Source organism: Brassica napus, chromosome C3 (genome assembly GCF_020379485.1).
Source record: "Brassica napus cultivar Da-Ae chromosome C3, Da-Ae, whole genome shotgun sequence".
NCBI classification, from domain to species: domain Eukaryota; kingdom Viridiplantae; phylum Streptophyta; class Magnoliopsida; order Brassicales; family Brassicaceae; genus Brassica; species Brassica napus.
The window spans coordinates 72,889,270-72,916,385 of NC_063446.1; the positions used below are offsets into that span (position 1 = coordinate 72,889,270).

Sequence of the window (27,116 nt, forward strand, 5' to 3'; positions counted from 1 at the left end):
CATCAATACAAATGTAGAATGTGTTTTAAAATTTTAAATAACACTAAAAACAATAGGCTTCACTATATGAAGCATTTACCGAAAAACAAAATATTTTCGTAGGGGGTTAACACATAGATTTTGAGAAAAATTGAAAAATATGAAAATACGGTTTTAAGGCATAGTCGCATCCTTCATTAACATATGAAGGAGGTCAAAGATGTTTGAAACCTTTGTTGTCTCCGTTTCTCAACAAAATATCGATTTTATAGTGGTTATTCCACCAATTTATGGAGTATTATAAAGATTTACTAAATTAATTGATAAAAAAATTAAAACGATGCCCATGTACAATGAAAGAGTTTAATATAAATTAATACAACTGTAGAATGTGTTTAGAAATTTTAAAACAACACTAAATATCATAGGCTTCAGTACATTTACTGAAAAATTCAATATTTTCGTAGGGGTTGTTAACACATAGATTTTGAAAAAAATTCAAAAATATGAAAATTATTGTTTTAATGCATAGTTGCATCTTTCACTAACATATGATGAAGGCTAAAGAGGTTTGGAACATTTGTTGTCTCCGTTTGTCTATAAAATAGCGATTTTATAGTGGTTGGTCCACCAATTTAGGGAGTATTATGAAATTTTACTAAATTAATTGACAAAAAAATTAAAACGATTCCCACGTACCATGAAATAGAGTTTAATATACATTAATACAAATGTAGAATGTGTTTAGAAATTTTAAAACAACACTAAAGATAACAGACTTCAGTACTAAGAGCATTTACGGAAAAACTAAATATTATCGTAGGGGTTAACACATAAAATTTGAGAAAAAAATTAAAAATATGAAAATACACTTTTAATGCATAGTTGCATCATTCACTAACATATGATGAAGGTCGAAGAGGTTTGGAACCTTTGTTGCCTCCATTTTAATAGAAAATAATGATTTTGTAGTGGTTAGTCCACCAATTTAGGGAGTATTATGAAGTTTTACTAAATTAATTGACAAAAAATTAAAACGATTCTCATGTACCATGAAAGAGAGTTTAATATACATCAATACAAATGTAGAATGTGTTTTAAAATTTTAAATAACACTAAAAACAATAGGCTTCACTATATAGAGTATTTACCGAAAAACAAAATATTTTCGTAGGGGGTGGTTTACACATAGATTTTGAAAAAAATTGAAAAATATGAAAATACGGTTTTAATGCATAGTCGCATCCTTCACTAACATATGAAGGAGGTCAAAGAGATTTGGAACCTTTGTTGTCTCCGTTTCTCAACAAAATATCGATTTTATAGTGGTTATTCCACCAATTTATGGAGTATTATAAAGATTTACTAAATTAATTGATAAAAAAATTAAAACGATGCCCATGTACAATGAAAGAGTTTAATATAAATTAATACAACTGTAGAATGTGTTTAGAAATTTTAAAACAACACTAAATATCATAGGCTTCAGTACATTTACTGAAAAATTCAATATTTTCGTAGGGGTTGTTAACACATAGATTTTGAAAAAAATTCAAAAATATGAAAATTATTGTTTTAATGCATAGTTGCATCTTTCACTAACATATGATGAAGGCTAAAGAGGTTTGGAACATTTGTTGTCTCCGTTTGTCTATAAAATAGCGATTTTATAGTGGTTGGTCCACCAATTTAGGGAGTATTATGAAATTTTACTAAATTAATTGACAAAAAAAATTAAAACGATTCCCACGTACCATGAAATAGAGTTTAATATACATTAATACAAATGTAGAATGTGTTTAGAAATTTTAAAACAACACTAAAGATAACAGACTTCAGTACTAAGAGCATTTACGGAAAAACTAAATATTATCGTAGGGGTTAACACATAAAATTTGAGAAAAAAAATTAAAAATATGAAAATACACTTTTAATGCATAGTTGCATCATTCACTAACATATGATGAAGGTCGAAGAGGTTTGGAACCTTTGTTGCCTCCATTTTAATAGAAAATAATGATTTTGTAGTGGTTAGTCCACCAATTTAGGGAGTATTATGAAGTTTTACTAAATTAATTGACAAAAAATTAAAACGATTCTCATGTACCATGAAAGAGAGTTTAATATACATCAATACAAATGTAGAATGTGTTTTGAAATTTTAAATAACACTAAAAACAATAGGCTTCACTATATAGAGTATTTACCGAAAAATAAAATATTTTCGTAGGGGTTAACACATAGATTTTGAGAAAAATTGAAAAATATGAAAATACGGTTTTAATGCATAGTCGCATCCTTCACTAACATATGAAGGAGGTCAAAGAGTTTTGGAACCTTTGTTGTCTCCGTTTCTCAACAAAATATCGATTTTATAGTGGTTATTCCACCAATTTATGGAGTATTATAAAGATTTACTAAATTAATTGATAAAAAAATTAAAACGATACCCATGTACAATGAAAGAGTTTAATATAAATTAATACAAATGTATAATGTGTTTAGAAATTTTAAAACAACACTAAATATCATAGGCTTCAGTGCATTTACTGAAAAATTCAATATTTTCGTAGGGGTTGTTAACACATAGATTTTGAGAAAAATTCAAAAATATGAAAATTATTGTTTTAATGCATAGTTGCATCTTTTACTAACATATGATGAAGATCAAAGAGGTTTGGAACCTTTGTTGTCTCCGTTTGTCTACAAAATAGCGATTTTATTGTGGTTAGTCCACCAATTTAGGGAGTATTATGAAATTTTACTAAATTAACTGACAAAAAATTAAAAAGATGTTCATGTACAAATAAAGAGACTTTAATATACATTAATACAAATGTAGAATGTGTTTAAAATTTTTAAAACAACACTAAAGATCATAGACTTTAGTATATAGAACATTTACTGAACAACAAAATATTTTCGTATGGGTTAACACATAGATTTTGAGAAAAAATCAAAAATATGAAAATAACGTTTTAATGCATAGTTGCATCCTTCACTAATATATGATGAAGGTCAAAGAGGTTTGGAACTTTTGTTTTCTCCATTTTTAAAGAAAATATTTATTTTATAGTGGTTAGTCCACCAATTTAGGGAGTATTATAAATTCAAAAATATGAGGATAATGTTTTAATGCATAGTTGTATCTTTCACTAACATATGATGAAGGTCAAAGAGTTTTGAAACCTTTGTTGTCTCTGGTTTTATAGAAAATAGCGATTTTATAGTGGTTAGCCAACCAATTTAGGGAGTATTATAAACTTTTACTAAATTAATTGACAAAAAATTAAAACGATTTCCATGTACCATGAAATAGATTTTAATATATATTAATACAAATGTAGAATGTGTTTAAAATTTTTAAAACAACACTAAAGATAATAGGCTTCAGTAAAACTAAATATTTTCGTAGGGGTTAACACATAAATTTTGAGAAAAAATTAAAAATATGAAAATACAGTTTTAATGCATAGTTGCATCATTCACTAACATATGATGAAGGTCACAGAGGTTTGGAACCTTTGTTGTCTCCGTTTTAATTGAAAATAACGATTTTGTAGTGGTTAGTCCACCAATTTAGGGAGTATTATGAAGTTTTACTAAATTAATTGACAAAAAATTAAAACGATTCTCATGTACCATGAAAGAGAGTTTAATATACATTAATACAAATGTAGAATGTGTTTAAAATTTTTAAACAACACTAAAGACAATAGGCTTCACTATATAGAGCATTTACCGAAAAACAAAATATTTTCGTAGGGGGGGTTAACACATAGATTTTGAGAAAAATTAAAAAATATGAAAATACGGTTTTAATGCATAGTTGCATCCTTCACTAACATATGAAGGAGGTCAAAGAGGTTTGGAACCTTTGTTGTCTCTGTTTCTCTACAAAATTGCGATTTTATAGTGGTTATTCCACCAATTTATGGAGTATTATAAAGATTTACTAAATTAATTGATAAAAAATTAAAACGATGCCCATGTACAATGAAAGAGGGTTTATTATAAATTACTACAAATGTATAATGTGTTTAGAAATTTTAAAACAACACTAAAGATCATAGGCTTCAGTATATAGAGCATTTACCGAAAAATTCAATATTCTCGTAGACACATAGATTTTGAAAAAAAAATCAAAAATATGAAAAATATTGTTTTAATGCATAGTTGAATCTTTCATTAACATTTAATGAAGGTCAACGAGGTTGAAACCTTTGCTGTCTCCGTTTGTCTATAAAATAGCGATTTTATAGTGGTTAGTCCACCAATTTAGGGAGTATTATGAAATTTTACTAAATTAATTGACAAAAAATAAAAAAGATGCCCATGTATAATTAAAGAGACTTTAATATACATTAATACAAATGTAGAATGTTTTTAGAAATTTTAAAACAACACTAAAGATCATAGACATCAGTATATAGAGCATTTACTGAACAACTAAATATTTTCGTAGGGATTAACACATAGATTTTGAGAAAAATTCAAAAATATGAAAATAATGTTTTAATGCATAGTTGCATCCTTCACTAATATACGATGAAGGTCAAATAGGTTTGGAACTTTTGTTGTCTCCGTTTTTATAGAAAATATTTATTTTATAGTGGTTAGTCCACCAATTTAGGGAGTATTATAAATTCAAAAATATGAAGATAATGTTTTAATGCATTGTTGCATCCTTCACTAACATATGATGAAGGTCAAAGAGGTTTGGAACCTTTGTTGTCTCCGTTTTTATAGAAAATAGTGATTTTATTGTGTTTAGTCTACCAATTTAGGGAGTATTATAAAGTTTTACTAAATTAATTGACAAAAAATAAAAACGATACTCATGTACCATGAAACAGATTTTAATATACATTAATACAAATGTAGAATATGTTTAGAAATTTTAATACAACACTAAAGATAATAGGCTTCAGTATATAGAACATTTACGGAAAAACTCAATATTTTTGTAGGGGTTTGTTTACACATAAAATTTGAGAAAAAATTAAAAAATATGAAAATCCAGTTTTAATGCATAGTTTCATCCTTCACTAACATATGATGAAGGTCAAAGAGGATTAAAACCTTTGTTATCTCCGTTAGTCCACCATTTTAGGGAATATTATGAAGTTTTACCAAATTAATTGACAAAAAATTAAAACGATTCTCATGTACCATGAAAGAGAGTTTAATATACATTAATACAAATGTAGAATGTGTTTAGAAATTTTAAAATAACACTAAAGATAATAAGCTTAAGTATATATAGCATTTACCGAAAAACTAAATATTTTCGTAGGGGTTAACACATAGATTTTGTGAAAAATTCAAAAATATGAAAATATTGTTTTAATGCACAATTGCATCCTTCACTAACATATTAAGGAAGTCAAAGAGGTTTGAAACCTTTGTTGTCTCCGTTTCTCTACAAAATAGCGATTTTATAGTGGTTAATCCACCAATTTATGCAGTATTATAAAGCTTTATTAAATTAATTGACAAAAAATTAAAACGATGTCCATGTACAATGAAATAGAGTTTAATATACATTAATACAAATGTAGAATGTGTTTAGAAATTTTAAAACAACACTAAAGATCATAGGCTTCAGTATATAGAGCATTTACCGAAAATTCAATATTCTCGTAGCGGTTAACACATAAATTTAGAAAATTTTAAAAATATAAATAAATATTGTTTTAATGCATAGTTGAATCCTTCACTAACATACAATGAAGGTCAAAGATGTTTGAAACTTTTGTTGTCTCCTTTCTCTACAAAATAGCTATTTTATAGTGGTTAGTCCACCAATTTAGGGAGTATGATGAAATTTTACTAAATTAATTGACAAAAAATTAAAACGATGTCCATGTACAATGAAAGAGACTTTTATATACATTAATACAAATTTAGAATGTAGAATGTGTTTAGAAATTTTAAAACAACACTAAAGATCATAGACTTCAATATATAGAGCATTTACCGAAAAATTAAATATTTTTGTAGGGGTGTTAACACATAGATTTTGAGGAAAATTGAAAAATATGAAAATATTGTTTTAATGCATAGTTGCATCATTCAGTAATTTATGATGATTGTCAAAGAGGTTTGAAACTTTTGTTGTCTCCATTTTAATAGAAAATAACGATTTTAAAGTAGTTAACACATAGATTTTGAGAAAAATTCAAAAATATGCAAAATACTGTTTTAATGCATAGTTGCATCCTTGACTAACATATGATGAAGGTCAAAGAGGTTTGGAACCTTTGTTGTCTCCGTTTTTCTTGAGAACAGCTATTTTATAGTGGTTAATCCACCAATTTATGGTGTATTATGAAATTTTACTAAATTAATTGACAAAAAATTAAAAGGATGCCCATGTACAATGAAAAAATAGTTTAATATACATTAATACAAATGTAGAATGTGTTTAGAAATTTTAAAACAACACTAAAGATATGATGAAGGTAAAAGAGGTTTGAAACTTTTGTTGTCTCCGTTTTAATAGAAAATAACGATTTTATAGTAGTTAACACATAGATTTGAGAAAAATTCAAAAATATGCAAAATACAGTTTTAATGCATAATTTCATCCTTGACTAACATATGATGAAGGTCAAAGAGGTTTGGAACCTTTTTTGTCTCCGTTTTTCTTGAGAACAACGATTTTATATTGGTTAATCCACTAATTTAGGGAGTATTATGAAATTTTACTAAATTAATTGACAAAAAATTAAAACGATGCCCATGTACAATGAAAGAAAGTTTAATATACATTATGTAGAATGTGTTTAGAAATTTTAAAACAACACTAAAGATCATAGGCTTCATAATATAGAACATTTACCGAAAAACTAAATATTTTCGTAGGGGGTTAGTTAACACATAGATTTTGAGAAGAATTCAAAAAAAAATAAAAATATTGTTTTAATGCATAGTTGTATTCTTTACCAACATATGGTGAAAGTCAAAGAGGTTTGGAACCTTTATTATCTCCGTTTTTCTAGAAAATAGCGATTTTATAGTGGTTAGTCCACCAATTTAATAATGAAATTTTACTACATTAATTGACAAAACATTAAAACGATTTTATAGGATTCAGTATATAGAGCATTTAATGAAAAACTAAATATTTTCGTAGATGTTAAACACATAGATTTTGAGAAGAATTCAAAAAAATGAAAATACTGTTTTAATGCATAGTTGTATATTTTACTAACATATGATGAAGGTCAAAGAAGTTTGGAACCTTTGTTGTCTCTGTTTTTATAGAAAACAGTAATTTTATAGTGGTTAATTACTCCACCAATTTAAGGAGTGTTATGAAATTTTACTAAATTAATACTAAAAACCCAACGAACAAAAGCTCTTTTTATGTTCAGAGCAAACATATAAACACTCATGTTATCAGTAAAACATTACTTAAACATTGCTTATTTGTCTTTGGCCGTCCGTATACAGGAGTTGAACGAGTTCAAGTCGTGCGAGTAAGATAACGTAGAGCCAACGAATGGGTTTAAGAATCTTGTCCATTGGTTTAGAGTCTTGCACTATAACAACGCCCTTTCAGTTAGACAAGAAAGAAGCCTAAGTTTATATCATTTTTTTTAAGTGGCAAATGCACAAACTTTCGATGAAACTAATAGCTTTACTACCTCTCTGTATATATCTCTATCTGTTTTCGATAAAACTAATAACTTTTGTACGGTTACAACTTTACAAGTACAAGACACAAATTACAACTCAATCGGTTCCTCTATACTCTCTAATCTCTCAATCTCTCTGTTTCCCAATCGCTCAAGAAGATGAGGATAATAACAAACAACTCCTGTGCCAAGCTAATCCAACTCAGCTTGAAACCTTCGCTCGCCACCAGAAGCTTTCAACACTTCGTACTGATCTTCAATATACCTCTCCTCGTATACCTTTATTCAAGTTCCAATTACAGCTTCTTCTTCTACGTCCATCAGGCTAAGCTGAACGAGGAACGTGACCAGCAAACAACACTTACAAATGACACAAACCAAAAACGAGAACAAGACTAACACTAGTTTCTGGAACTTGAACGCAGAGGACGTATAACCATAAACTGACAGCCGTATAATCAACATTCTCTCACAGATCAACAGAGTCTCAACAACCACAAGCTTTTGAAACACAAACAAGATAGAAGACCTGACAAAGCGCCAACAGAGAAGGACCAAACACCAAAAACAGCCATCATCAATCAAAGCAAGCATCCACCGGAATCCTGAAACAACAAAACGACAAGTCGATCATATGGAACAAACAAAAGGCAACAAAATATAAAAGAAAGAAATCAAAGAAAGAACTGAAAACAAGGGAAACTTTTTATAATAACTTTAATCAATTATGAAAAAATTAGTGATCATAAGTGTTAAACCAAATAAAGGGATACTACCAGCTTACGATCACAATGACTGGAGAAAGGATAATACCTCTAACCATCATATATAGCCCACTCTATTTATTTCACAAATTTACACTAACTTTCCATGATCAATCAAGCTCTATAAAAAATTTCCCCAAAACCTTGAAAACTTATTTTTAAAAAAGAAAATTTTATAGTTTCTAGATTGATTAGAAGAATTTAGTGATCATAAGTGTTAAACCAAATAAACATTTACAACATCTAACGATACAAAGACTGGGTGTTCAAATGTTGTCACAAATTCACACTTAACTCTCCATTGATCAATCAAGTTATACAAAATTTCCCTAAAAACATGTTTTTTTAAAAAAAAAATATTTCAATTCAAAACAGAGAAACATGGTTGGCAGAAAGAAAAACAAAGTTTGTATAATAAGAAAAGAGAAGACCTGATAAACCGCGTGAAGAACGATCAGAGCAAGCGTGATGCTGGACGGGAAGATTCGCGGTGGGTTGGCGACGGCGGAGAGTTTGTATGGTTTCCATTGTTTCTTCTTCATCTGAGCCGCCCTCCTCTCAAACCGTGATGATGGACGGGAAGGACACCTTCTTCATCGTTTTGCGTCCGACGTTTTGGGGCCGCCGCGGGACACCTCCGTGGATGGCGGACTGAAGATAACGGTGACGGATCTGTGCTGGGCTTGGACACCTCCGCCTGTGAAGTCCCGGAGTCCGACTACGACGCTGTCGGTGTTCACCGGAGGAGGGGCTTCGTTCCCCTAGTCGTATCACCCTCAACCTTTTCTTCTTGGCTAGCTTAGATTAGTTTCGTTGTTGATCTCTGTTTTCCGAATCCCCTAATTTAGGTAAGAATTAATATAATATATTTAAGAAAGAAAAAACATAAGGTTCTGTAAGAGAGGAAGAAGACAAGTGTAAGGTTCTGTACGAGAGGAGGTCTTTATTTATAGGCGAGGCTGGAGATTTGATCTTTTTGTCTCCAACGGTCATGAATTAAATTCTATTATTTTCTCTTTTTTTTTTCTTTTTTTAATTTGCTCTAACGGTAACATGAATTAAATTCTATTATTTTTCTCTTTTTTGTTGACTCTAACGGTAACTTGGTGCCTTAAACTACGAATTAATTTTTACTATATCTAGATTTCAAAATTCACCCCAAATATATATATATCAAAAGTGTAATTGGGTCTTCGCAACTACAAATTCACACTGAAATAAACTCATTCAAGAAACTACGTCAATAAGGCCCATTTGGATAGCGACGCGTAACGTAAGAATCATATCCGGATAATTTATTGTATCCTAATGGGCCTCAAAGCCCAATTGTAAGAAGTTTAACCTCTTAATAAATTGCGATTTGACTCTTATCTGAAATTACATTACCGCTCACCCAAAAACATTCACGTAACATAAGGTAAAATGGTATATTTCAACCTCATCACCAAAAAAAGGTATATCTCAACCTGAAATTTAAGCGTTGTGCTTATTCCTTTTAGAACTTTGTAAGAGTGTGTATGTTATATTGAACTAAACCCAAAATTTTAAAAATACTACATAAACTTTACGCGTCGTGCTTTTTTCATTCACAAACTTTATAGTAATGCATATTCCATATTGAACTAAGCAAAAAAATAAAAATAATAATATAATATGAATTCTCATAATCGTGCTTATCCGTCAAAAGCATTAGCCACCATCCGTTAATTTATCAAAACGGCGTCATTTTGGATGGATTCTGTAAAATTAGAAATTTTGAAAATATTACGTAAATTCTCAAAATCATGCTTATATATATTAACTGTGAAAGCTGTTAGTCATCTGTTAATTTATCAAAACCCGTCATTTTAGATAATTTCTGTAAAACTAAAAATTACTTTTTGGGAAATTCGAACTCTCACACTGGTGAATAAGTATAATATAAATATTTGAATTAATAATAAATAATTTAAACTTAAAAAAGTAATGATTTCTAAAGTTAAATTTGAAAACATAAATAATTATAGGTTTATTTGATAAAACTAAAACAATAAAATTTAGATAACGTTTATTTGATTAAACTAAAACTTATATATAAGTTAATGTTTACACAATCTATACAAGAAAGTTATTTTGGTCTAGCATATAATATGCTCTTACTTGTCCGCCAGTGTGAGAGTTCGAACATCTCGAAAAAATTAGTTGTTTGATGGATTAACGGAATACTTAATTATACCTTTGACAGTCAAATAATATATATAAGCACAATTTTAAGAGACAGAAAACAGAGCAGTACGGTGGATCTACGTTTACGGTTTATTTTCCGGCACCAGTCACATCGACGTCCTCCTTAATCATACAACCACAGTCAGACAACAAAGAATGGTTTGTTTCTGTGTGTTTTACACTCAGCCATCTCCCTAATTCCTCTTTCTCTTACCACTCCATCATGAAAGATTGGGATTTGGGAGCCAAAAGATTCATTTTTGGGTATAAATATATTTTGTTAATAATTACATAAATTTTCGTCAGAGACGAGACTTGAACTGTGTTGTCTTGATTCTTTCATTTTGCAGTGGTAAGAGCTCCTGGTATGAGTCTGTTAAAGATTCTATTGTCTAAACCGAGTTCCGTGGCAAAAGGTGTGTGACACACCGTGTGTCGATGCGGAATGGTCTGGCTCTGCGTTTGATGAGAGAGAAGAGAAAATTGTTTTCAAATTATCTTGGAAGACAAAGCCCTTTGGTTCAGCTAATCAAGTTTTTTTTTTATATTTATGGTACTCCACAGGATTTGCAGAAAAAGTTTTTGGGAATCCTTGGTAGACAATCTCTTAAGAGAGTTGACAGTGTGATTAAATGTTTCAGCTGTAAATTTGGATTTGTTAGTCTGTAGTTTCCTAATGTCAAACTGGAAAGTATAGGGTGAACTAAAGAGATGAGAACTGATTCCAGTACTGTTGAATGGAAATGATGTAAATCAAGGCTACCTTCTCGACCTGTTTTTTTCTTTCTGGTGTTAAACATGGTGAGTTTATGAGCACCTGCTGAGTTCCTCTACGTTTACGGTACTTTTGAGTTTTTAAGTGTTTCTCCTGCTCTTTGTATAGGAATTTTCTTCACCGCATTATGGCAAAGAATATGTATTGTTTTTGTGAAGTTTAACTAAATTATACTATAGACGTAGATGCCGATTAAGTTTTTGTGTTAGTGTGACTTTGATGTTCTAAGGCTTTTGGGATTGCCTGAGCATTTTATGTAACACACGATTTTGTGGTTACAAAACTTTGTGGTTGCTTGTCAATTGGACAGTCTTAATGAGCCTTACAAATGGGTCCAAAAGTTATGTGAGAATTAAAGGTAAAATCCAAGTGAATTCAGGTTAGTTTAGTTTACTAACTATTTAGGTAACCCGAACGTATGAACTACAGGAGAGGCCTCAAGGTTTAAAGAAACAAAAATTAAAAAAAAAACATTTGAATAAGAGTTTTATCATAATCATGCAACACCAGTGGAGCAACCATCTCTTGCTGGTTTAACACACAGTGTTGGACACTTAACTTGGTGATCAATTCATCCCAAATGTCTGGGATGGTCTTATGGATCTTCTATTATCTTCACTTCATTGCTTATGATACGAACTCCAAATTCTGAAAGCTATTGGTTACACATGACACACACATACAAAAAAAAAAGTAATTTGTTCCAGTATTATTCACATTTTTCAATATAAAAATAGTATATCAGCTGGTTAGCATTTAGCATATGACTAAGCGCCTGAGATGGCTTTGTCCATGCAAATTCTCGACGCTACTACTCCTGGACCTTTTAATATAAGAACCAAAAAAGGAAATCTAAATCAATTGGGTGAAAATATACAAAGAGAAACTCCAAGGCTGCATTATAAGTTGCAAAGAACCTGTGTAGAGCACTCCATTTCTTGCATCATACCATCTCCCCAATTTCTCCATGAGCTAATGGTTAGCATTCGAGAAAATATTCACTAAAATACTGCATAGAGAGTGGAAATACTCTCTAAACAAGTTTACAAAAAAAAATAACTCTCTAAACAGAGAAAAAAGCTTATGGATGATTATTTAAGTTCCAAATAACATCACCTTATAGCGACAGTAAATATTTTCGGCATTGATTTAATTTTCCCATAGATTTTTAAAATCATATTATATTTTGTTATATCTATACTATTATTTATGAAGTGATTTAGCTTATTTGTCATGATTTCCATGATTTTAGGTAATTTTGCTTATTTTTCATGTTTTAATTAAGTTTAAGCCGAGTCATTAATTTATTAATAGTTTTTAGTTGAATCCATAATTTATTAATTTAAATAATATAACTATAAAATATGTTAATTAGATATATAATTATTTTTATTTTGATTATTTGTCATGTTTTCCATGATTTTAATCAATTTTACTTATTTGTCATGTTTTTATTAGGTTTTAGCTTAGTCATTGATTTATTAATAATTTTTATCTGAATCACTAATTTATTAATTTAAAAAAATATCCGTAATGAATTTATATATAATTAAAAAAGAATTTTGATTTAATAATATTTAAATCTATATGTTATATTAAAAATCTTATTTTCTTATTAGGTTTTAAGCTTTTATATACGTCATTGATTTATTATTAGTTTTTAACTAAGTATTTATTAATTTTCACAAACCCCGTAATAAATTCAATATATAATAAGTCATGCATTTTATGTGAAAAAACTCTGATACAATGTTGAAAAACTAATATGACACTTGTTATTGTCTCATTGGTTCAATTGTCATTTAGACATGAAAACTAAAGCTTTGATTTTGATTGGTAAGATGTAGTACACTTGATTTAGTTTGAGTTAAGCATTTAAATCAAAAATGTTACCAGTAATAAATTACTTTTAGAACTTTGAAGTTGTGTTTGAGTTATAATTGATTATCGTTGAGTTACAATTTTGAGTTATACCCTTTGTAAAAATGATAACTCAAATTTTAAATCAACATCAACAAAAATTTCAAGTATTAGACTTGAGTTAAATAATCTTTTGGGGTTTGTCTATTAACTATCACTACCACGTCTCCTCTTTCAAACAAATTTAGCAATTTACAGTATTATATAATCATGTAGTTGTGTACGTTAATTTCTATTAGTTAATATACAATATTTTTAACAAATTAATATGGTTATATACTTGTTAGCCAAGTTATTTATCAAAATTATACAAAATAGCTTTTCCAAAAAAATATTCACTTTTAAAAATTATATAATTTTAGTTGTTAATTTTTTTGGTAGTTAAAAACTTATGTAAATAAACTATTTTGTATAAAGTCCACTTTAATTAGTCATTTAAATTGTTAATAATTTTGATTTTAATATTTTTTTCGTAATTAAAAATTTATACACATAAATTGTTTAATATATGGGAGCTTTATATACATATGTATATTTCAGTATCATTAGTTAATTTTAATTTAATATAATTTAGTTTTTATAATATTTTTATTAAATTTGTATTAAATATTATTTATATTTTAAAAAATAATAGATACTGCAACTTATACATCAAAAAGGTTACCAATCAATTATATTAATAAAATAGTAATTTATTTTTTTACAGCAAAACTTGCCAAATAAATCTATATTTTTTATAACATAATTTTTACTACAAAATACATCAAATCGTAATTTTTATTGTAACTCAATTGTAATACAATATGTCACCAATCGAAGCCTAAATCACATAATAAAATCACTTTGAATATTAATATAGTAATGGGAAGAAATTCTTATGAAGATACTTTTCAGTAAGGATGCTCTTTGAATTTTCCAGTTTTGAATACGATCATTGTACCTTATCTCTATATACATTTGTTTATCCGGCGCCGGATACTATTATTAAATCATGTAGACAAAAAAATTTGAAAAATGAAAACTATCAAAACAAAGTTAGAGAATGATACAGTAATAGGAATCCAAAGTAAAGTAACACACATCTATTTGCTTATATTTTTTATATAAAAGTTCCGTATTGCTTGTAAAATAGTTTGAATCTCAAAACACCACTTTAAATCGTTTTAAATCATAAAGAAAATATTATATGGGAGGCCCATTAGAATCTTTGCAAAGGCCTTTGCAATTTGGTTTGCTGGCCCATTTTAATTTTTAGGAATGAAAATGAAAGGATAGAAGAGAAGAGAATACAACAGAGAAGCGATGTCCTATAGAGTTCCGCAGAGCTCTACCCGTTGTCGGTTGACCGCTCGAATGAGCTCTTGAGAGACTGATCTAAGCCATATATGAATGATACCGAGAGAGATTGTTTGGTGCAAGGCAACTCTAACCGCCAATCAGTGAAGATCCAATCGAGTCCGGCCCTCTTCTTGACCGTTTTCCATGCCGCAACAGAGATTGATCATGTTCTCGAAGAGGAGTTAGTTTCTGGAGTTCCTAATAGCACAAGCAACCCTTGGGAAGAGATTGGTCCTTGGCGAAACCCTTGTAGATTAATTCTCAGGTGGGATGTCTCTTGCCCTTTACCGAATGATTCAGCCAAACTTGAGTTGAAGAGCCATGGGATCAACTCCCAAACCTGTTTGGCGAAAGAGATGTAACATGGTCTCTGTAGCACCGCGTCTGATCCAGTTTGTGTTTACACCTCGCTTCCGAAGATTTTTCACATGTCAGTTCAACACCGTAAGCTGAATTTTAGAGAGGAGCTGAGTATTCCAAGATTAGTCAGATGTAAAAAAATTAATATTCACTTCATTCCTTACAGATATATTTTTCATTTTTTCATACATATTAAAATAACATATTAAATTCACATCATAAATACGTCATATTTTCTAATTGTCAATTTTCAGATAAATTAAAAGTATTTTTTATAAGATAAATAATGTTTCAAAAAGATTAATTGCTTTTCTTAAAATTTACAATTTACTATTTCTAAATAATAAAAATTATATAAACACACCAAAATCTATTTTTAAAATATTTTTTTCCAAAACACTCATCTGCCGAACGAAATTAGTAATGACTACAGTTAATTTGTCAAGTTATATGTGTCTGGAAAAATGATACCATATTAAATGGATCAGTAAATGTGGATCTATACAGTATGTGATACTACATTATAACCAAACACAATTCGGTTTAAACAGCTAAAATTTGTGTAAGCTAGCTAAATTTTAATTATTTGGGTCAGTTTGGTAAATTTTGTTAAATTTAATCTTAAGAAAAGTTGATTAATTCTAATAAGTTTAGTGACATATCTATGATTCGTTAAGTACATAGTTTAGTTTGGATTATGATTTAAATATAGCAGATAAAAAGTTCATATAACTCGACTGAACCAAATTCACTGAGCAACCTGAAAATTTAGTTCCGATTTTTACATCGTTTGGTCTGGATTAAGATTGGTGAATTTTTGGATTGGTTATGCTCGGATATTTTGCTCCTATCCTTTCAATAAGTAACTGGACTAAATGCTCTTGGTTTATAGTTTGCGTAAATGATCGATAGATTGATTCACTCTCTAGTCACATGAGTTACAGTGATCAATCTTTTATTCTAGAGGGAAACTCACTCGAGCAAGATGAAAAAAAAAAGAAGTTGCAAACTAAACACATTACGATTTGTAGAGACTCAGTAGAGCTCGCGGTTCGACGTGCTAGAGTCGCTGGCTTGAACTGTGGCTGACGTAGTAGGCAACCAAGCCTCACGCATAGGTTCACCTACTGGGTAAGTAACGAGCTCACGGATGTTCATCGGTTGGATCACATTTGGATCGGCTCCAAACATAAGATGACCAAAACTTTCTTGTGCCTTCTCGGTATTGTGACGCCCATCGAAGAATAAGTAAGATCGTTGGTACGAGCATAGCTTGGAGTGCACGTTAGGTAAACCGCAACCGTAAGCAGTGTGTGTCCCAATACCGCAGCACGATACATTCGTCCGTAAAAATCCTATAGCAATATAACATATTTTAATGGTTTCGTATAGTATTCACTTGGTCTGTGAGCTTAAATCTTAAATGTATATATATATATATATATATATATAAATAATAGTTGTAATTAACCAACTCACTGTAGCCTAAGCTCCTCTGCGGCGTGATCCTACGAAGAATAACATTGTAGAAGTCGAAAACAGTGAACTGGAAATCAGGAGCATTTAGAGCCATTTCGTTCAACATTGGTCCGATTTTTTCGTTGTGTTGTAAAGCCAAATTGTTGAGAGGTTCGTAGCATTGTTCCATTCCGGTTCTGTAATCTTGTCTGACTATCGGTAAGCAACCCAATGGTGCTAGGGTTTGGATCATCAACTTTCTAGCTCCTGATGCATACAAGAAGCTGATTTCATTCTTTAACTGGTTGGTCACGGAAATGACGAAAGCTTGTTGAGCAGATGCATCAGCGTTAGGGTTGTTCTTGGTGAAATTAAAGTAATCATTAGCACCAATGTATATCATAAACAATGACTGCTTGATGAAGTCGTCATTCCAATTTGCTGCTTTCATTTCATTGAACTTCGCAATTTGTTGATACAGAGTCAACTAAAGAAGAAAAAAAATCTAGTTAATATTACGTATATTATGTTTTGACGAATATAAAACAAAAGGGAGTCCTACTCCCAGAGCGTCGCATGATCCCAAAATGTTAGTGGTTATTATTTCGTTTTCAAATGTATTAAGAAAAATATATGTTTACTAACTGTTTCAGACCTTATAAATCTTAGGGTCGCATTTTCCATAAAGAAAAGATTATTATTTTTACTTGAATATAAAGAAAATGTTGGTCACTTTATATACATATAGAAAATAATAGACTTACAGATTGAACCGGAGCTCCGAGAAGAGTAGCATCAGCGACGGCGAAACTAGCTCCACGTGAGACATTGACGCCCGGTTTAAGCGCAGCAGGGATTGGGATAGGAATTTCCATGAATGTTGCTGCATATTGTATTTTTATTATTTTAGAGCACCTCACAAAAATAATAAAAATATCTACAGAAAAATAATAATAAAAAATAAAAAAGTAGAAAAGGTGAGATAAATTCTTGTAAGAATATCTCAAAACAGAATTTTCAAGATACTTTCTAAAACTTCTTTTACTATTATAAGTGATTGGTTTATTTTTTCCATGAAAATTAAAATTTAATTATTTATCAAAAATGCATTAAAATAGAATTATCTTACTCCTTAAAGTGGAGTTCTTAGCAGAATATTGGGGTTCTTAAAGTGGAGTTCTTAGCGGAATATAAGAACCCGTCTCTTAACTTTTAACTAAAAAAGCTAAGAACCGGTTCTTAAATAAGAGTTTTAAGAACCGGTTCTTAACTTTTTTTAGTTAAAATTTAAGAGACGGGTTCTTATATTCCGCTAATAACCCCATCCTAAGAACCTCCGATAATCATGCTCTTGCATACTTACCATTAAAGTTTGCGTACCATTAGTTTATCATATATTTTTAATAATTTCTCGTTAATATCAAGTATACACAAACAACAAATATTTCATGGATGAAAGGAATGAGCGTCGACATGAAACACAGATCCTTCTCCAACGATAAGATTAGAGAAACATCTTGACAAAAAAAATACGAAACAAGTTGAGCACAATTCCGTCCACTACAAAGGAGGTTTTGTCGTCTGGTTTGCATTGAGAGCAAACAATTAGGAAAGTGGTTTATTCCGTATTTCATTATTCTTTTTAGAATGTAACATTCTTCTCAAATTGTTTCAAAAAAAAAAAAAAACATTCTTCTCAAATAAGAAAGTACAACATATATATATATATATATACAGACATGTAACACAGTTTTTTGTTTGAATATGGTTTCACATTCATTAATTATAAAAGATAAACTAATATTCCATGCATGGGTGGTAAAAATAATAATACTGGAGAATTTGCCATTAGGATCATCTCTGAATTTGCCATGGGTGGAAAAAATAATAGCAGCTGAAAGCCTCAAAAAGTATGCACTTAACTTTTATTTAGTGGTAAAAAAAATAATAGTTACCGTTAGGTTTAGGTCTAGGATTCTCTGGTTATAAAGATTTTAAACGTACCGACGAAGTCAGGAGCGATGAAACCGTCGGAGAATTTGCCATTAGGATCATCTCTGGATTTACCGTACGGCCAGAAACCTTGAGCAACGTTTACTTGCGTGAGAGTCTGTTTGTTTCCGGCGTCGAAGTTGGAGTCACCGAACGTGAACAAAGCCACCGCCGGGATACTTTGTCCGCAGACGGTGAGCGGATTCTGGAACAGTGTGAATACCAAAAGTAACCCTAGAACACTCGCTAAAGTACACTTGCCTGCCATCGTATAGTATGTATTGCTTTTTGTGCTTCATTCCATAGACCGGGACATTGTATTTATATTGCAAGAATATTGTTTTTTAATAGTAACGTGTCCAGCGAGGGTTTATATTTTTAATACAAGTATACAACTAACTATGCATTGGTGAAAGTGAATCGAGTAAACTATCATTTACCAATTATAGTTCAGATAAATCAGATTCACATCCAACGGAATTTTTTTCTTTCTCAATGACATGTTATAAATGGTTTGAAACCATTTTTTGGTTGCTAAAATGTAAATTTCATTATGAAAGTAGTGTCGGTTTGATTACAAGAAAACTTGATATCGCTTTATGCTTGAGAGTAGATTCGATTCAAAGGGCCGCAAGAAAGTAAAAACAAAAAAAAACAAATCATGACAATAGAATATAAACTTGTCTTAGTAGACAAACCTAAAGTACAAACTAGAACGAAAAAACAACAATGTATACTCCAGGAAATATCAAGGTGGCTTAGTGGTTCCTTGAGATTCTCACAGAAAACTGCCAGAGGTCGCAGGTTCGATACTCTATCGGCGCGGTGGTACTAGACCTCTCTAAATAAAGCTTTCGGGGTTCCCTGGATATGAGACCTATCAGAATGAGGTTAGTCACTATAAAAAGTTAATCTACAACAGTTTATTTTGACCCAAAAAAACAATGTATACTCCAGGCACAAAGCACTTCCATTTTTCTAGATTTGGTAGAATATTAAGAGAAAGGTAGATGGAGAGGCTCTGTAAAGGACAGACCCAAGCTACACCCAAGAGGCATAGAACAGAGAAGGCTGGCTATACCCGATCTGAAGATCCTTTAAAAGCACCATCCGGCAACACCAAACTCACCAACCACTAGGGGAAGAGACACCAAGACAACTTGAATTGAAACGACAGTAGAGATGCTCTAGTCAAGTGTAGGGGGAAATAAAATCCCCTCATCTGGCCACACGACACAGAGAAACTCTCAAAGGAGGAGCTACAACATCAATCGAGGTAAGATGCAGTTTCTCAGAGAAATTTATCGTAGAAGGGGAACAAAATCCTCAAAATAGGCTAATATCTGGTGAGTGAAGCCTCTGTGAACAGGTGCTGAAGAGACCACGATCAACCAATCCTCGAGGCCCTTACTAGCCAACCACAGACGCATGAAACAAAGGCAACCAAACTTTCACCAATAACGAACCATGGTTGCTGAAATTTGAACATGAGAGGTCCTTGATGACTTGCCTCCATGTCACCTTCACACAGATGGTGTGAACAATCTCTGCAAGACCATAGAAGCCGGACGACGACTGGAAAGAACAACAAGGACAAGGATATAAGCATCAGAGAGAACCCAACTGACGAACCTTTGAGTCTCATATATGAGCTCTCTCAGACAAGGAAGCCAGAATCGAGGGTAACTTTGACGGATCAGACTCATCTCACCACGCCGGATCTCCATGAGACCCTTGAACAATCAAGATCCGGTTAGCATCACCATATATAGCAAAAATCTAGAGCGTCCAGTAAGGAGAAGAGATGAAGAAGACAGATCATAGGGTGATATGGATAAGTTTAATCTTAAGCAGTTGTAATACTTAAGGACAATCCAAACTTAAGAAGATTTTAATCATTAAGAATCCTCATACAACTTAAACTAAGCAATAGCAAGGTGGTTGATTTGAAACAAGTAACAAATGACAATTCAAACAGAAAAACACTAAATGCAAATCAAGCTTTCAATCAAATAGAGAAACATGATCCATGGGGTTAGGCATTTGATTTCAAGTGATTAAGATCAAAGCTAAGGTGGCAAAATATCATTTTTTTGTTCACAACATATCATTAACTCAAATTAAACTGGGTTTGTTACATAGCCATTTAAGGCATGTTTTGCAAGCCCATCTTCAAACACCAGATTGTTTCGATGGACAAATCTAAAGGGAACATGATTGAACGATAACGAAAGGAGAGAGATGTCTGATAAGATTCCATGGAGATCCGAGAAGCTATGTCCTGAAATGATCCATGCTATTAATTGGAGCAAGTCAGATTCGAAGATCACATTCTCCAACTGTAGTATAGCAGCATGTTCCATAGCTGCGCATATTGCTAGTCCCTCCTCCACAAGAGACGAGATCACAAACGCAATTGGTTTACTGTGAGAGGCAAATCTCTCATTATGTCTATCTGAGAAGCTCCACGCTAGTCCCGCGGCATTAAGCTCCTTCTTCCAAGCTACATCCGATCGGCATACTACCTCAGGTGTTCCGTGGATTTGTCGGGTAGTCTTAATCGGATTCGAAGGTATGACCTTCAATTGAGCTTCCTTCCATTCTTTAGCATCACAAATCACTTTAGTAGCTGTTTCTTGAGCAGAAAAATTTCGTTGCTGGAAGACTTTCAGGTTTCTAAGGTGGCAAGATATCAATGTACAATTTTTCTTAAGTCTAGAACACAAATAAAGATTATTTCTTTCCCAAGATAAAGATCCCTATGCAATTATGAACTAAACATCAGTTTCCATTAGTTTAAATCATTCAAGCATGCATTTTAAGCATCAAATCTTTTTGCTATTCAAGTTAGAACATATTTAAGCATTTCATCATACACCTTCAAATCAATAAAGAACTTAAAATCAAGATTGAAAGTGATCGGTTCCAATCAAGAATTAAGAATACTTAAATAGCAAGGAAACAAGTAGATTTATCCCTTAAAACACTTTAACTCTTCACTCAGTAACTCTAATTACCCTAACTCATAGATCCAATAGGAGTCTACTCCCTAATCTTCATGATAAACCTTAAACCCATAATAGATTGAAGACAAATCATGTTAAGAAGCAAGTTAATTCAACAAACACAAAGAAATAAGATGATAAGAGACTAAAGATTGATTTTTCACCAAAATAAAAATGTGTTTAAAGATAAGACAAGATCATTCTTAAATTTAGGCCTAAAAAGGATTTATAGAATCCTAAACTTGAACCAGGTCAATCCAACAACCATGGATTGACCCAAAAATAAATGGGTAAAAAGTCTGGTCAAAGTTCGAATGTTGACTTTTCAAAGGTTACCAGCGGCATGCTGATACCATTGCATGAGACCGCTGGAGGTCCACAATGGTTTGGTTGCATATTCTAAGGCCTGCGCATAAACCACTGGAAGAGTTAGGCTCCAGTCTCTTCACATGTTCTTGGTGGCGTCTTCGTGAAACTACTACTACTTCCCGATTCAGAACCCACACTTTTGCATCGGCCTACTCCACACTGCTACCACAAACCGCTCCAACACTTGAACTGTTGCTTGATTGTTGCATCCCGAGAGTCACAGCGGTTACACCAAACCTCTGCCATTAGGCCTCTGCAACACTTGAGCTCAAGTTTCTTCATGATTCCTTAGCAGCAGCTTTTTATAACCGCTGCATCAAACCTATTCAAAGTCCGCAAAACTTCATCGTCTTGAGATATCTTTTCATCATAACATTGCACTATACCACTCCAACACTTAGGCATGATGAGGCAAAGTCGTATGGGAGTCATAATGGCTTAGTGAAATGGTTTCTTGGCTGCTGCAAAGGCCTGGCCGCTGTGAAACTTTGCCATCAATTTGTCTCTCGAACAATGATCACCACTTTTGCTTCATAACCAGCTCCAATGCTCCAATTCCACCAAATGGTATCTCCATCACCTGATAAGGACAAATGCATATGAAATGCACTTAATTGTACTTTATATGCATCTAAATGAACAAAATGATAGCTAACATGAATGTTAAAACCATGCAAATACACAAGATATCAAAGGGTTGAGGCAGAAGAAAGAAAAACGGGAAAATAGAGGGGGTGACCAACGGAACGAACACCGCCGGCTGCCGGAAGCACGAGAACGGTGAAGATATTGTTGAGAGTAAAGGTAGAGAGAGAAACAGTGCAGGGTCAGATCGTTTGAAACTGCATTTGACCTTACAAAGAACGAACCAACAACAAGCAGCCAACAAGAGCTTAGGACATGCAGTCATCATCAATAAAAAGAGTAAGGGCATATCACATATATTACAGGTCTAATTTTTTTTAAAAAAATATACATTTTATAGTGTATATATATATATATCTTTACCTAAATTTTTTTTTAATACTTTGTATAACCAATTTTATTAATTTAAATAGCATACAAACAATTTTAGATACACATACTAATTTTTTTTTTAAAATATGTTTGCTATTAAAAATCTTTTTCAAGAAATTTGACAAACTTTGAGCTGGCCCTACCTAAAGATACCTACCCAAAAAGTTACCAATCAAGATGCAAGCAAATGAATTTCACCAAAAGAAGCATCTAAAACCCATCTAGCGTAGCAAACCATTCCGAAGATTACCTATTCTCATCCTCAAAAAGTACACGTAAACTACTGGAGAATTTAATGAACCCAATACTCTATTGTTTAAGATTTTTTTAAAATATATTTCATTCAATAGATCAAATGACATTTATAGCTTACAACAATAATATAATCCTAAAGAAAAGCATAGAAATATGAACAACTACTTGACCAACTAAATAACTACTTGACCAACTAAGCAACTACTTGAACAACTACTTGACCTAGTTAATCTTTCTTTATTTGACCTTTATTAACGGACCAGAGGACTGGAAAACAGATGATCTTGTCTGGTATATATAACTCCAATCGCTTCTTTGATTTGTTCCAACAAAGCCTCTCTAAACTAAGCTTGGTGCACAAGGCTTAGCATACCCGATGCATAAAAAACCTCAAGCTTGCTCCTCTGATCTCGCCTTAAAAGTTTGGTAAAGATATTTGTGACTTTCTCATCTGTTCGAATTTCCAAGCTTATCTCTGTATTGTTGACTAGAGCTCGAAGGAAATGAAAGCAAACTCCAATGTGTTACATCTCCCATGTAACACTAGATTCTTTGAAAATCTGATTGTTGAAATGTTGTCGCATAGAATAGATTTTCTTTATTTTACATTTTTCCCAACTCTTCTAGTACCTTTTTGAACCAGATGGCTTAACAAACACAAATTGAGGCGGCAACATATTCTGCTTCAGTGGTGGATAACGTCATGATTGGTTGCTTCTTTAATAGCCATGCTATTGATGCATTGTCCTTTATAAACCTAAACACATATCCAGTAGTACTCTTATTGCTTTCCACATCTCTGACAATGTTACTATTAGTGTACACTAACAAATCATAGCTCCACCTCTCTTATACCAAATACCATAATCCAAAGTTCCTTTTAAGTACCTTAAGACTCGCTTTGCTGCGTGAACATGTGGTTGAGTGAGGCTTAACATAAGGCCATAAAATTGAACATCTGCCTAGCGTTTGTGATGTACATAAGGCTCCCAATTTTTTTTTTTGTAAAAGGTCTCATCGACTCACTCTCCCTCATCCAAATTGATCTTGTTTCCAAGTACCATTGGATGACACACTGAGGAGCATCCCTCCATGTCAAAAATGTTTAGAACTTTTAGTGCATAACCTTACTGTGAGATATGAATCCTATAAGGAGTATGCACCACTTACATTCCCAAAAATACCTCATTTTCTCCAAATTCGACATATCAAACTCTTCCTGCATCGATTTCTTCTCTCATAATCATAATATATATATATATATATATATGTGTGATCATCCACATAAACATTTACAATCAGAATATTACAGTGTTTGTTGTTTTAATAACATATTTTATTCAATTATGGTGTTTGAGAAATCTTTCTTTGATGAATTAGTGTTCAATGTAACTGAACCATGCTCTTGGAGCTTGCTTCAAACCATATATAAAATTTTGAAGTTTGCACACTTTGTATTATTCTCCTTCTTTCTCATGTCCCTTAGGTTGTTGCACATATACATCTTCTTCAATTACTCGATGGAGACATGCTCATTTACGTCGAATTCATAGATATCCCTTGATTTTTGTGCAAATGTAGCAAAAACTGGTATGATTGTATCCATTCTGGTAACATGTTTATACACCTCATGGTAGTCGATTTCAAGTTCTTGAGAATATCCTTTGGCTATTAAGCGAGCTTTGTACTTGCTCGCCTCACCATTCTTGTTGAGACTGGATTTGTATATCTACTTTACTCCAATGCACTTAGCTCATTTAGGTAAAATTGATTGACTTCAAATCTGATTTTCCAATCAGTATAATCTCTTCTTTCATAACATCTCTCTCTATTTCAGACTCTCTTCTACTTCCTCATAAGTTGTGGGATTGGAGGAATTGATTTCTACGATGTTTGTGTCTTATTCCTCATCAACTGTTGTGATTCCAGTGACAAAATCTCTCAGGTATTATGGAGGTTTTGTCCTTCATCCCTCCCTGGCTCCCTTGACCTAACCATCATCAACTTCTACAGTGTGGCTCATTGTTCTGCCCTGGTTCATTTTTCGCTTCATTCGCACTTTATTCTCCTTCACTCACCACCCACACTGCATCACCATCATTCATGGTTAACACTGATTCTGTGTAATCTGGTCTCTTTCTAGTTTCAGACTTTTGCTTATTCAAACACCAAACCTCTACTCAATACAATATTTTCTTTATGTGGATTGTATTATCTATAGATTTTGGATTTCTCTGAGAAACCAAGTAAAACACATGTTAAGCTTTTGTCATCGAGTATACCTTGTTTCTCATCTGAGATGTGAACTTGCCCCAGACTTCCCTATACATGAAAGTGTTCCACATTCGGTTTGATACCACTTTATGTCTCTTGAGGTGTGATGTCCTCTACATCGTAAGTTGGACATATATTAATAGCATAGAATGTTTAGTTGAATGCTTCTGTCGACAAGAAAAATGGTACCTTCCTTGTTGATAGTAGCGATTTTAACATGTTCATCACCGTACGGTTCTTCCTTTCAACAATGTTATTTTGTTGAGGGGTGTATGTTGTGGTTAGTTTTCTCTGAATTCTTTGTATGTTGCAGAGTCTGACAACTCAAGAGGTATATACTCCCTCCTCTGTTTATTCTAAGGAACTTGATACTGTATGTGTTTCATTCTCTATCATCTTTTTGAATTGTTTGAAATGACTGAAAGCCTTTAAATTTTCTTTCAAAAAATACGTCCATCGTTTCTTGCTAAAATCATATATGAAGAATAGTATGTACCTTTTGCCACTGGTGAAAATAGGGCTGATGGGTCCACAAATGTATGTGTACACCAATTCTAGTACTTCGTTGGCTCTTCATGAACTCATCCTAGAAAAATGACTCCTTAGCTGCTTGCCTACTAGATAGTTTGAGAAAGTGGAAATTTGAGCATCAAACAAAGTTATCCTTCAAACCATGTATGTGCTTTGTAATGTATTCATTCCTCAATGACAATGACTGAAATTTCCATACCACTCATGCCACAATTTTGTGTTTCTTTTGCTGTTGTTTATCTCTTCATCATTTTGAAATAGCATAAAAATCTTGTTTATTCTCATTATTCTCTAAGCCGATGGCCCTATTTCATCATGGTAAATCCATGTACCTTTTTGTATGATGACTGCCACATTCTTTTTCTTGGAGTTAACCAAGACTCAAGAGATTATTCTTGAGCTCTGGTATGTAGTACACATCACTTATCTTGTATGGTGTGTTGTTTAATGTCATACTCACATTTCCTTTTCCAACAACCTCCATGAATGTGTTGTTTCCCAGATTGATTGAGTGTTTTGCATTCGTTGTAAAGAATAGATCTTTATCTCTACTCATGTGTTTAAAGCAACACGAGTCTAAGAACCTTGCTCTTTCCTCATGTGGACAGTCATAAATTGATTGGAGGCAGCAGCCTCATGTGGAGAGTAACAACTTCATTTATTCTATAGAAGATAAGTTTTTACAAAAATTCAATGGCATCATTCTTAATCTCCTACTGTTAGATGGTGTTCTTCTTCACGAATGATACAAAATATAGATCCAGAAGTGGATCTTGGTTGATGATCTGGGAGCAAATATTGTTGAAACGAGCATCATCTTGACCAAACAAAAACTTATGAAACGAGAATCTTAGTGTTCCTTCTCAACACTGGAAGCTGCAACGCAAAAACATGATCTTGAACTATTGATATTTTGGAGTTCTTCCTATAGTGTGGATAGTCGTCCATAGTATTTAACTGTTCTTGTTTGTTCTGTTTACAATTTCTGATCTCATTTTCAAGTAAATGTTTGTGAGCACCATTGTTGATGGAAACCTGCGTTTGATAGAAACCCAAATCTTGGAAGCATCGGAGACATGTGCCACACTAAATTGTCTAATTGGATCGACGAGCGCTCAAATCCCGTCAATAGCGCATGGAGTTTGTGGTGATCCAGAAAAATTGATTAGGATTCATGGCTGGTTAGCTATCGAGCCGTCAATAAAAATATTTGTTTTGCCAACTCTATTGC

The 27,116-nt window shown here is 32.2% G+C and overlaps 1 protein-coding gene and 1 long non-coding RNA gene across 2 annotated transcripts; both read right to left on the bottom strand.

The window, feature by feature from the left end:
* Nucleotides 1–7,640: 7,640 nt before the first annotated feature.
* LOC106377320 lies at nucleotides 7,641–12,586 on the bottom strand. The gene is made up of 2 exons (XR_001275786.3): nucleotides 8,152–12,586; nucleotides 7,641–7,952 (listed from the first exon to the last, which is right to left on the bottom strand). It is a non-coding gene; the product is annotated as an uncharacterized LOC106377320 (long non-coding RNA).
* Nucleotides 12,587–15,873: 3,287 nt separating this feature from the next.
* On the bottom strand, nucleotides 15,874–18,733 carry LOC106375016 (inactive GDSL esterase/lipase-like protein 23). The gene is made up of 4 exons (XM_013814916.2): nucleotides 18,447–18,733; nucleotides 17,207–17,325; nucleotides 16,464–16,929; nucleotides 15,874–16,339 (listed from the first exon to the last, which is right to left on the bottom strand). Exons 1-4 carry the CDS (start codon nucleotides 18,700–18,702, stop codon nucleotides 16,020–16,022), a joined length of 1,161 nt encoding a protein of 386 aa, XP_013670370.2. The 5' UTR covers nucleotides 18,703–18,733; the 3' UTR covers nucleotides 15,874–16,019.
* Nucleotides 18,734–27,116: the final 8,383 nt, after the last annotated feature.

Coding starts and splice junctions, on each gene's coding strand:
- LOC106375016 (XM_013814916.2), bottom strand. CDS start 18,702: ATGGCAGGCAAGTGTACTTTAGCGAGTGTTCTAGGGTTACTTTTGGTA. Junction 16,930..17,206: donor TCGGAGCTCCGGTTCAATCT/GTAAGTCTATTA, acceptor TTTCTTCTTTAG/TTGACTCTGTATCAACAAAT. Junction 16,340..16,463: donor GCAGAGGAGCTTAGGCTACA/GTGAGTTGGTTA, acceptor ATATTGCTATAG/GATTTTTACGGACGAATGTA.